The 13,511-nt window shown below is 34.0% G+C and overlaps 1 protein-coding gene across 1 annotated transcript in view; it reads left to right on the top strand.

Moving 5' to 3' along the window:
* Positions 1 to 7,093: 7,093 nt before the first annotated feature.
* Positions 7,094 to 13,511, top strand: part of LOC129223304 (sodium/potassium/calcium exchanger 4-like) — a 41,023-nt gene continuing 34,605 nt past the window's right edge. Inside the window, exons 1-3 of the mRNA XM_054857869.1 lie at positions 7,094 to 7,220; positions 10,597 to 10,803; positions 12,336 to 12,419. Of these exons, the coding sequence (XP_054713844.1) occupies positions 7,094 to 7,220; positions 10,597 to 10,803; positions 12,336 to 12,419 (418 nt within the window). The remainder of the gene's footprint in view (positions 7,221 to 10,596; positions 10,804 to 12,335; positions 12,420 to 13,511) is intronic.

Genomic DNA, 13,511 nt, shown 5'->3' on the forward strand with positions numbered 1-13,511 from the left:
CTATTATTCGTTTCCTGCAGCAAAAAAGAAAATTACAGATCTTATTACATTTCTAATTGACCACGAACATTTTCTCTTTGGATAAATTTTTTTTTTACTTACTTTTTTTTTTTTTTTTAATATATAGGCATTAAGCATTTTAATTAATTTTTTAAAATTATTATTTTTATTATTTATTTGTTGTTTTTATTATTATTATTTTTTTGTTTCACTTTATTTTCTTTTGCTTTCATCTATTTTTATTTATTTATTTATTTTTATTTATCTTAATGTAAATATTTATATATATTCTTTCTTATTGAACAAAATTATTTTCTTCTGTATATATCAAAATTGTTTATCAGTGTGGAGTATTGTTAAATTTTCTCGTACGTCATCCCATAATTTGTGAAATTTAACATTGTTGAATGTGTACAAAAGGATGACGTATTTAATAAAAAAAAAAAAGAATGAATAGTGTAAACTATAATTAAAGTACATGAAATACACCGCCAGCTCAGTCAATTCCAGCCGAGGACTGCAGTTTCGTGCTTATTAGCACTCATCAGCCCGGCATAGGAAAGTGACTGAGCTGGAGGTGGAAAACCTCTTAAGAAAGCCAAGAGTGCCAAACAAAACTCTTGGCTTTCTTAAGAGGTTTTCCACTTCCAGCTCAGTTAGTCCTATGCCGGGCTGATGAGTGCTAATAAGCACGAAACTGCAGTCCTCGGCTGGAATTGACTGAGCTGGCGGTGTATTTCATGTATTTCTGCCTTAGCCCTGGTTATAGGGCGGTAACTTACTGAATATAATTAAAGTATCGAACTATGTGTGGTATCTTTTATTTTTAATTAGTACTGCATCAAATACAAAAAAATGTTGAAAAAACATTCTGTCCAAATTCCGACTTTTTAGTAAATATTTCTTTACACAAAAAGGTTTAATTTAATAATAGTGAATTTAATTTCGATTCCAGTGATGTAAGATTCGTTATTTTATTATTTTGAAAAACGAAATGGAAACTTACGTAAGAATAGGGGGGAGGGATTTGAAAAATCTTACGTACCCTTACATGGGGGAGGGGGGTCAAAATGGCCAAAATCATCCTTACGTACTTAATGAATGACCCCTATCGAAAAATGAGTTCATAAAATCATTTATTTTCGAGTATTTCCAATTTATTTAAATCAATATTGCAATGTTGTGATTTAGCTTGATTACTATTTCGCTTAGTTGTAGAATAAGTGTTCAGCGCAACAGTGAGTACTAAATATCTTAATGTTTTTACATGGGAAAATTGACACTAAAAGCAAAGCATTTATTTTCGAGTATTTCCAATTTATTCGAATCAATATTGGAATATTATGTTCTAGCTTGAGTACTATTTCACTTAATTAAAGGATAACTGCACAGGGTTGCAGTAAGTACTAAATATCGAAAAGTTTTCATGTGGAAGAATGAATGCCAAAATTAAAGCATTGGTTTTCATTTATTCCTACCAATGTCTATTTCGCACCCCAGCGAAAAAAGTAACACTGCTCGAAATTTGGGAAAAACGTACTATTTATGCATTTAAATCTAAATTTAATGCTCCTTCTCATCACAAAACTCGCATCAAGTTTGCTTACATATCTCATGCTTGGTGAAGTAAAAAACAATATAATCAATAGTGATACATCATTCAAGTTTCATAGTGTTACAAATCCTGTAAATAGTAATTATTGTAGGAACGTAACATGTAAATAGTTTCCCGTAATGAATATACAACCCCTTTTTCATTCGGCTAAATTATACGACCCCTATTTTCTTTCTTTTCATTGATAACGGTCTACTACTTTACAGAAGCGTGTGGAATATTTGAGAAATTTCTTTTCGGTGTATTTAAGCCGTTAGCGATGGATAAACAGTTAGTTTCGATTCAGATTTCGAACTGAGTGTGTGTATTAGCTCTGTTTATAGCGAGGCAGTTCGCTGTGTTGTTTTCGTATTTGGAAGTAAATACGTGTGTAAACGTTGAGTTTACGGTGTTGCGTGATAATTGCTTAATTGCTGATGAATAATTTTGCAGTTGTTGACGATCTTTCCTGTACATAGTGTAAATAAATTTCCTGTGCTTTTATCAAGAACTGTGTCTTCATTTCAAGAAAGTGGAAGTCGCACCGAATCCGTAACAATAGTTTGAAAGAAAAGTAGACGAGCGTTAAGTATGCGTTCGTAATTCAGACAACATAAACTAAACACATTTTAAGCCATGTACGTTTTCTCGTCCGAGTGCGATATTATATTTTGGCTTTGCTTACTATTTTTTACTTCCTTTTACAAAAAAGGAAGAATTGTATTCGCGAAAAAATTTTCACACAAAAATCGATTTTAATGTCCATTTTACTCACCCCCCGAATGAATGTTGAGTTTTTTTTTTTTTTTTTTTTTCGACTCGACCACTCGTAGATAAGTGCCTAAGAACGTATAGACATGAGAAATATCCATTTTGACGATTTCTGAGTTAATTACAACGAGTTTTGTCGTGACGTCTGTATGTACGTACACTGTAAAAAAAAATCGGAAACGTTTCTGAGTATATCGTGCAGCTGCGGTTCATGAAATTTTCAAAAACGTTTCTGAGTATTTCGGAATTCTCTTTCTGTAATGTCCGGAAACGTGTCTGAGTATTTCGGAATCCTCTTTCTGTAATTTTCAGAAACGTTTCTGAGTATTTCGGAATCCTCTTTCCGTAATTTCCAGAAATGTTTCTGAGTATTCTGTGCAGCTGTGGTTCGTGAAAGTTTCGAAAACGTTTCCGAGTATTTCGGAATTCTTCAAACAATTTTCAAAAACGTTTCTGAGAATTTCGGAATCCTTTTTCCGTGATTTTTTTCTAAAAAATAATTCTTTACTATAGTATAGCATGCCATATCAGTTTCAATTCTTTCATATCTAAGAGCAATGAAACAAGCAATTTTAGAATCATTCGTGGATTTTTTTTTTTTTTTTCTGAATTTCTAATGACAAATAGCATGGTTAACAGCATAACATATGCACAGTTATAAATTTTTGAAAATTTATGAAATAATATAGTAGTTTCATTCATAATCACAAAATCGTCGGGGGAGGGAAGGGGAGTACTTTCTCAAAAGTGGGATTGTTTGTTAAACAATATTAAACTTCAGTTTTTCTCTCAATATTTTCAAGACAAAATTATCAACATATTGTATTTTTAATGCAGAACTTAAAAACATATCTTGTATCAAACTTGATAGCTTTTATTTTCGATAAAATTTGACAGAACTTACCTACACTTTGCGTTCCGAAATTCGTTCACGTCAAGTCAATTTCTTTGACGAACAAAGTGTACCGAAAAGTACCAACCGAGAAATTGATGAATTTAAATATGACACCAAAATCACCCGGCTGGAACCATTCGGGTTTATTCTTCTGTTCTTGCCCTTTTCCAGTTTATCACAAATATAGATATTTAATCAAAATAGGTTACTGATTTTATTTTTAGAGTGTGCGCAAAATGCATTATATATTTTATTTATTAAAACATTGAACTCTATTACATGATTATTCCATTTCATATATACGAGAGTCCCCCCCCCCCACACACCATAAGAGTGATGGTGCACCCATAAAATGATATAAAGCGCCCCCCCCCCCCTTAAAAAAGGAACCCCTTGAAAATGTCAATGGCACAGTCTGCGTGGTGAACGCCCCTCGTCTTCTTCCCCATATGTGCATTGCATATTAATAACATAGTATTTAAAAATGATCACTTTTAAAACGATGACATGAAATAATATTACTTTTTATTTCGGCATGTAAATGCAGCTGTTCCATTTTTGCCACTGACTCATTCCTCCTGACTGTCCTACATTAAACTAGTATATCCACGAAGGAAATGTTATTTTCGGAACAACTAATGTCAAGGAATTTTTTTATTGTTAACCACATTTAACAAAATGAATAAGCAGATGAATTAATTGCATAACTATGTTCTTACTAATAGATAACATGGTCATTTTCTAATGGTATAAATATTTTTAAATGAATCAATAAATTATAATAAAAAAAGATAATACTGGCACATTTTTTTGTGAAGCATATTACAATACTAGAAAATATTTGCATTACCATATTGTTAATGAATTAAACAATTGATTTTTTCTTTCTTTTTGAACCAAAATGTATGTACATCCAAGTATTTCGAAATAACTTTTCTGTGATTGCTTCTCAAATATAAATCTTATTTCTTTTGCGTAATTGATCAGTTTCAGTTGGTTACAACAAATAGTACACCGCGCACATAGGTATGTAGGATAACTTTAAATTCGATAAACCCAAAAACAGTTACAATTTTAGCCTCATCAAATGCAAATCAACAAAAATATAAATATATATCACAACATGCTTTAAAATATTCATTAATACTTACAAGTGAACATGAGCGGAAAAAAATCTAAGTACCTCCATTACAACTGAATAAGTAATCCAAAGGGTTTCGTTTCATTAAGTATAAACACGGGTGTTGAAACTATTCACGCTTGAACACACAATATATATCTAATTATGGTCGCATTGGAAATTATAAAGAAGCAAATGGTTATTAACTAACTTAATAGCTGCGTACATCATCTAAAAAATCAACGGCAGTCCAAAATGCAAAGGTGTAAAATTAGTTTCGACACATTTTACTACTCTCTAGACATGAAATAACAAGCAATCCAATGCTAAACAGTTGCTGACTGCAGCAACCATAGATAAGAAAAAAAATAAGTTCTCGTTATTTGCGACTCATTGGCGCTCGTGTTGGAAGGATGAAATAGGTTTCGAAGCGTTGCGTCATCACTTCCGCTTCTAGATTTCTTGAAATAACAAAAAGCTTTCTGAATATTGAGGAGTTCGCTATTGGATGAAGGATTCCTACTATTTCGGAAACGTTTCCGATATATCTAGAAACGTTTCCGAAATTTGTTACAGTGTACGTTCTTAGGCACTTGTTCACGTGTGGTCGATTCGAAAAAAAAAACTCAACATTCATTCGGGGGTGAGTAAAATGGGTATTAAGGTCGATTTTTGAGTGAAAATTTGTTCACGAATACAAAACTTCCTTTTTTGTAGAAGGAAGTAAAAAGGTTGACATAAAAAATGAACAGCCACTAATTACGATTTATTGGTGTTGTTTGCATAATATTTGGAATGAAAACGGAAAAAAACTGAAAATATAGAATGAAATTTACGGATAATGACAACTTTTAGAAACACTGAGTAATCAACTAAGAGCGTAGAAATTTAGAAAGTTTTTTTTTTTTCTTTATTATTATTATTATTTTATTTTTTTTTTTTAAATTTCAAAACCTGACTGCAGGAGCCCAAAAACATAAATTTTTGAGATTTTGCTCAATTTACAAGAATGAAACTCTAACTTTTACTAAATGATAAAATACGACCAAGCATACGCACCTACAAGTAATATGAGACATTGGGATTTTAAAAAAAAATAAAACTGCACTATTGCAATAATGTCTCCAAATTCGCCGATTCATCAGACAAAATTTGGTGCCTCTGTGACTCTGTGGAAGAAGATTGGCTTCAAATGCTGGGGATCGTGGGTTCGATTCCCACCGATGTTTTGGGTATTGTTTCATCTCTATGTGCTGTTAATCTTTCTTATGCTGTCTTATATGAAAACAAATAAAGAGGTCCAAATTCTGAGGCAATGGCACCAATCTTTCCGTTGTGTTTATTAAATTCTCCCAAAAACGAAAACAACATCAGACAAAATTTGTCGAATATAGACAGATTTTTGAGAAGTCACAGTGACCCTTGATCTCCAATCAGTGTGCATCTGCCTAACCACCATCATTAGTTGAGAAAACTTTAACAGAAACAAATTTATTTTGTGTTATTTTATAAAGCTCGTTAAAGGCTAACTCATTAAAGATTATGATTTTGAAAGCTCATTAAAGCTTATTATTTTTAAAGCTCATTAAAGCTTACTATTTTTAAAGCTCATTAAAGCTTATTATTTTTAAAGCTCATTAAAACTTATTTTTAAAGCTCATTAAAGCTTACTATTTTTAAAGCTCATTAAAGCTTATGATTTTTAAAGCTCATTAAAGCTTATGATTTTTAAAGCTCATTAAAGCTTATTATTTTTAAAGCTCATTAAAGCTTACTATTTTTAAAGCTCATTAAAGCTTACTATTTTTAAAGCTCATTAAAGCTTATTATTTTTAAAGCTCATTAAAGCTTACTATTTTTAAAGCTCATTAAAGCTTATTATTTTTAAAGCTCATTAAAACTTATTTTTAAAGCTCATTAAAGCTTACTATTTTTAAAGCTCATTAAAGCTTATTATTTTTAAAGCTCATTAAAGCTTATTATATTTAAAACTCAATAACGTTAATTATTTTTAAAGCTCATTTAAGCTAATTATTTTTCAATGTTCAATAAACTTTATAATTTTTTAAGTTCATTAGAGCTTACTATTTTTTAAAGCTCATTACAATTTATTATTTTTTAAAGCTCATGAACGCTAATTATTTTTAAAACTCATAAAAGCTAGATATTTTTTTGACGTTCACTTTACGAGTAGCGTCATCTCTTAGAGCCAATTTGTTACATTTCAAGAAGGTAACAAAATTGAATGCAAGATAAATTCCAAGCAAAGACTTGCACCGCTTATTTTTCTTCTCAAGTGAGAAAAATAAACAAATAAGAAAAAAAACAAAATAAAATCCTTCAGTCACCAGTTTTAAAAATAACTAGCAAATAAATCAATCAATGAAGACTTTTATCTTAAGATAAATTTTTTTCCGAACTCATTCAAAAAAGAAAAAAGAAAAAAAAACAAGAAATGGAGATAAACAATCTCACAAGAGACGCACGTTCAAAGTGCAAACAACTCGATTGTAAACTACTCCAAGACACATTTGAAACAAAAGGCTCGTGTTTGCTGGCACTCGACCCGAAAACAATCGGATACCCAATCTCGAGTTCGGAGCTTTGATAGTACCTACCGATCGTGAAAAAAGTAATCAAAATGCTGCGTTGCTGACATCGGGTTTGATTTTTTAAGAATTGATCTGGAAATTCCTTTTTTGATTAATTTAGTATGTCTAAGTACAGAAGAGAAAGGAAAATTACTTTTTTGTGCATCTTGCTCTGTTTTGCCATTTCTGCTTCAGCATTTATATTCTTCAATCCTGGACAACGTAAAGAAGGATCTGTTCATCTTAAAAGTAATTTTTTCTTCTGTTTTTTACTGTAATGGGTTTTCATTTGTTGGATGCATACAGAGCCGGATCTATGGGGGGGGGGGGGAGGCAAGCCGGGGTTCTCGCCCCGGGCGGCAACTTCAGGGGGCGGGCGGCAATTCGAGTGGTGCTTCCAGGTGCGGACGGATCAACCGGCTTGCCGGCCGGGGCGCCCGCCCTTCTCAGCGCCCTTGTGGCTTCGTTTTTCTCCCCTCCACCTGTTTGCTTTTGTTTTTTCGCCCCCAAACATGCGCGACTGCCACTTTTTGTTTTCTTGCGCCCTCAAACCTGTGCGTCTTCGGCTTTTTGCACAAACCTGGCTTCCAAAAGGGCTTTGGGACTCAAGGTTGACGCCTTCTTGGGGGACCCAGTCCACCCCTGGGTGCTTCCGGCAGGAAAAATAGGCTTATTCTAAAAAATTTCAGAAAATACACGAAATATTAAGCATTTAAAATATGGAACAAGGAAAAAAAAAGAGTAATGCATAAGTTAAACTAAAAAAAGTATTCACTAAAAAAACTTAACAGATAGGATAAAAATCGTATCGATTTTATGCTTTTTCCTATATTTGGCTGACATTTGAAAATGATTAATAGTCATTTATTTCTAAAAAAAACTGGCATTTTTCATGCATAACACGAATGATATGTAGTGAAAGTGATACGCAAATGAATAAAACTACGAAAGAAAAACGCACTATGTATTTCAACTATTTTACATTTTCATTATAATGATTGATTAGTTCAATAGACATGTTATTAATGTTAAATCATTGTTATTAACTAGAAAATCGCTTGCCATGGTTTGACGGGTGAAAATTGTTACTACATTTGAACGAAGCAATTGCATGTTTGGTAACATTTTGATAGTTGAAATATTAACCCTAACGCCAGTGGATTAACCCTAAACTCCAATAGATAGAGTTAATTGTTTTAGTTTCTTCATTGTCCTAAAATGAATGTTGTACCAGTAAAACAGTTAAGTGACCGAATTGAGTTCAGCCTTGTCACAATAAAGCCTTTATCTGTATGTTAAACCATGGCCCCACTGAATACTTAATTACCCCGTAAGCGCCAGCGCATTCAGTAGGACCATGGTTAAACATTACCAAAACACATTATCAAATGATAATGTCGTGGCACGAGTTTCGTTTTTGAAACACGCGGATTATTTGTTCATCGGCTATTATACAGGGTGTTCCGTTCTAACCTGCAAGACCTTTATTTCCGACACCGTTAGTCCTAGGTGTATACTTCCAATTGCAAAAATGTTCAAAATCAGATGCAGAATTAAAATTTGAAGGTTTGAAGTAAAATTAAAAGTGAGTTAAAAAATACAAACTTTTTATACGGGCCCCAAGTCCCCTAACTTATGTTTACGGAAATAATCTCCATTGAAAACTATTACTGACACAAAAATCTTGACATTTGTGCGACCAAAGCTCAAGGAGATATTTCAATTCAAAGTTTTCAGGGACCGTACAGAAGAATTCATCGCTGCAAAACTAAATGCAAATGTTATGCCGTGATGCGCAAAAACACACAACAAAACCTCGAACAATTCACAAAACTACATTCTATGCACGCATATAATTTTAAACATTTGTCCACTGCTATATTTTCCCCCAAAAGGTGTTTTTGACGGCGAGTAAAAAGTGGTGTAAGTCACAAAACGCTGCGTTTCATACCTCGGTGTGAATATTGGTCAGACTAATTACAAACTTTTTGTGTTGGAATTAATTTTCAATGGAGATGATTTTCCTTAATATTAATTAGGGGACCTGGGGCCAGTATAAAAAGTTAAATTCTGTATTTTTTGACTCATTTTTATTTTTGCTTCAAGCTTTCAATATCTTAACTCTGCATCTGATTTTGAACATTTTTGCAATTGGAAGTATACACTTAGGACTAACGGTTGCGAAAATAAAGATCTTGCAGGTTGAAACACACTGTATATATGAGGATACCAATGCAGTACATTGTTGATGTACGGTCAAGTTCCCATACTTGGGACAGTTTCAAACTTTTACCTTTTAGTAGTACATTAATCATATGTTTTCTCGATTTCAACGAAGTAGTCCAGTTTCAGGAAGAGCCTTAGTAAAATAGACACAGGACAAGGTATACTCGTGTAGATTCGTATCTTAAAAATTGAAATTAAAAAATGTTCATTGTCTCAAGTTACGAATACTCCTCCCTAACTTGGGACACTTAAAATTTTGATTTCTCTTTAATGCATACAGCAGTAAACAGGCTGGGATACCTATTATCATTTCATAAAAGGTTATTTTGTACGAAATAAAGAAAAAAAATCATTGGATAGAAATAATGTAACCTTGTAAACTTTCAAAGATTTCAGAATGTATACTTGCTCCTGAAAATATTGATTGTCTGCCCAGCTGTCTTAATTCTTTTGAATGCAATGTTTCCGCGTTTCCCTCTACTTTAAGAAGCATAAAAGTAATTAGGGAGTCCAAATAGTTCCTCATGCCGCTTGTTCTTAGCTTTCTATGTTCCTCATTTCACATTCATTTTTATATTTTCTTAATACGTGAAGTTCACCACAAAATTATTGGTGTCATCTATACTTTGATATTCATTTTCATTATATCTAACTAACATTTGTAATAGTTTGGAAAAACGTCTTTTGTAAAACACTAGTCGAAAACTTTGTACTGTGGAAGAAGTAAAATGACAGAACGTGTATAAAGTACAAATAAAAGCATTTAAAAGCTGAGTTTTTTTTTAACTCTCTTTTAAATGCTTTTATTTGTACTTTATACACGTTGTGTAATTTTACTTAAAACTTCTTTTGTTCATCGATGGATTCCAAATTTTTCTACCAGAGACAAATTTTATATCCTTTAATGGTATGACACATTCATTGTCTTTAGAATAGTCATTACTCTTCAAACATTTTTCTCAATACAATTACACAAATTATTTCCTTAATATTCCTCGTAGACACTTTTTATGTCTTAGCACCCTGACTTGGAAAAGTGCCTCTAGTTTGGAGCGTATTTGCAATTTCTCAAATTCATGAATAAATAGGTTAAAAGTGAATTGTTGAAGTGCAATTGAATGTGCAAAAATTAAGCACAAGCTGAGAAGTATGATAAAAGTTCAAACTATTGCTGTTCATTAAACGTTGGTGACCAAAGTTATTTCCATTCTTAACCTTAGATCTACAAAACGGGGTAGATATCAACGCCGGGCAAACTGGGTTTTCAGCAGTTTAAACTACTCAAATCTAATTTCCACCAACAAACCGTTGATAAAATTGAATTAAAGCTACGTACATCAGTCAATTATCTGAAGAAAGTTTGAGTGTGTTTTCTGAATTCTCTCTGTCTGTTCTGCAGGTCGTGCGTTGCTTGCCGGCCCCGTGGATGACTTGGTGGACTGCATACCCGCCGGAGTGGATGCCTTCCCCGATGACTTCCTGAGCCAGGAGCAGCGCCGCCATGGCGGCGTCGTCGTTCATTTCATCATCTTGGCCTACATCTGCGCCATGACAGCCATCGTCTGCGACAACTACTTCGTGCCCGCGCTCGAAATCATCGTCGACAGTGAGTACGACATTCTTTGAATCCTACGTTCACAGGGGTACACCTGTTGACCCGGACCGCTTATAAAGAACCATTACTCAGCTAGGGACCTTGCAATAGCATTGGCGCTCCTGATTAGCCAGCTGAAGTAATTGTGTCGGACATATTTTCCCACCCGAAACATGTGATCAAAATTTCGTTCCTCAAAAGTTCTAAATTCACGTTTGAATGTTTTTAACCCCCCCCCCCCCCCTTCTTTTAATAATGTCTAGGAGATTTTATTTCGAAATGAAGCAATTATTAAAACATGCAAGAAAAGTTATAATGGAAATTTGTTTTCACGTAATAACCAACCAGCCAAGCTAACGTTCTTTAGAGGGACTCATTGTGATACACTAAAAAGCTCTCAGAAATCATTTAGGTTTTAGAAATATTTTCCTAAATTTAATTTTTAATTTGTTTAAACAAAAAAAAATCAATTGAATGTGTTTTTACTAAATGTAATTGATATTTTTGTCTGCTTAATTATCACAGACTGTTTAGCAATTATTGTCGCAATTTAAATACTTTCAGTATGCCAATATATGAATTTAAGTCGAGATGATTCAAGGACGGATCCAGAAAATGTTCAAGGAGGGGGCGATTTTTTTTACCCTTTACTCTTTTGAACTTCAATTTCTAAAAACTTTCGAAGGAGTGTACTGAACCCCATAGCTTACCCTTATGTTATTGTGTTTCTTTCGAAAAATATCCAGGGTGAACCTTTGAACCTAGCCTAATATCATCTAAGATCGTTTAAAATTGAGATTTTGGAACTTCATTTTCGAAAAACATCCTGTAGAAGGTTCCGGTCCCTATCCCAATTGTAATGAGAGATGGGCTGAGATTACGTTTCCAAGACTTCAATTCCAAGGAAGAGCTCCATTTCTTCTAACACCATCGAATATTATGTAAAATTGCACTTTTGAGTTCCTGTCTCTCGGCTCAAGGAGGGGGGAATCGCCATAGCTTACCCTTATGTTATTGTGTTTCTTTCGAAAAATATCCAGGGTGAACCTTTGAACCTAGCCTAATATCATCTAAGATCGTTTAAAATTGAGATTTTGGAACTTCATTTTCGAAAAACATCCTGTAGAAGGTTCCGGTCCCTATCCCAATTGTAATGAGAGATGGGCTGAGATTACGTTTCCAAGACTTCAATTCCAAGGAAGAGCTCCATTTCTTCTAACACCATCGAATATTATGTAAAATTGCACTTTTGAGTTCCTGTCTCTCGGCTCAAGGAGGGGGGAATCGCCATAGCTTACCCTTATGTTATTGTGTTTCTTTCGAAAAATATCCAGGGTGAACCTTTGAACCTAGCCCTAATATCATCTAAGATCGTATAAAATTGAGATTTTTGAACTTCATTTTCGAAAAACATCCTGCAGAAGGTTCCGGTCCCTATGGGGTTCAAAAAGGTTGAGGACTCCTGCCCTAGGATAACAACTCCAGGATCCACAGATTATAAGGCTCTCTAGAATTAGCTTTTAACAAGAATTCTCTATTTTCAGAGCTGAAACTGTCCCCGGATGTTGCAGGAGCTACTTTCATGGCTATGGGAGCATCGGCACCAGAACTTTTCTCTTCCATAGCAGGTAGGTGGCGTTCTCTCTTCTTTTCTCGGGATTTAATCCGTTGAGTCGACTATTTATGAACAGTGAATTTCTGACTTTCACACCAAGTTCGTCTCGCTCAAAACGGATCTAGTTTCCTGTTATTATGAATGTTATTGTTGTTCTAGCAAAGATATTATTTTGACTTTAAAGATTGCCTTAAAGGGGGGAAAAAGGCAATTTGAAGTAAACATTGGCTAATTGAGAAAGGTGCAATTTTCGGCACTTAATGCACCCTAGTTTACCTGAACATACCAAGTTAATTTCTAAAATAATTAATTGTTGCACTTTAAAATTCCGTAAGGGGCCAGCAGATTGTTACTAAAAATAGATGAGCAGATATTACTAAACCACTAATTTAACTGCAAAGCGGCTTCTTCATCCAATCCCAATCTTTTTTTTTATTACTATTAATTTATTTATTGAAATGATTAATGTACAAAAACAACTATTTCAAGTTGAAACAGCGTTGTTTCGAATTGTCGACCGCAAAATATGTTGAATTCTGAACACTTGTGAAAATGCATCAAGTTCTTTACTGTAAGCAATTCCTAAAGGTTCGGTAAGCAATTCCTAAAGGTAAGCAATTCGTCTGTTTTAGTATTTCTTACAACAAAGACAAGTAATAACAAACACAAGTAAAAAGTCAAAATGAAAACCTTTTCTCTTTTTTGGGGGGAGGGGGGGGATCAGTACATCAAGTAAAGATTCAGAACTAGAAAAATCTGGCAGAAAACAATCAAGAATTTAGCCGGTGAAAAAGAACTTTTTCTTAATCGTCTCCATTGGTCACGTGCTTTCAAAGTCATCTGGAAACCATTCACGTAGATGATATCTCTCTGCTCACGGTGGCTATGCAATTGGCAAACGATCGATTTAAGCCCTGGTTTTCTAGGAGCGAGACGCCGATTTTCGACGTCGCTCCTCGCCATGACGCTGAAATCAAACTCATGTGGATTCCGGCGTGGCCATTCACTTCGTCGATTTAGCTCGGGCACGCATGCGCAGAAGAATCAAGTTTTCGCCTCGACGTGGAGCGACGCCGACGATCGATGTATTCTTTTCTAGGAAACC

This window comes from Uloborus diversus, chromosome 5, assembly GCF_026930045.1.
Source record: "Uloborus diversus isolate 005 chromosome 5, Udiv.v.3.1, whole genome shotgun sequence".
NCBI lineage: Eukaryota > Metazoa > Arthropoda > Arachnida > Araneae > Uloboridae > Uloborus > Uloborus diversus.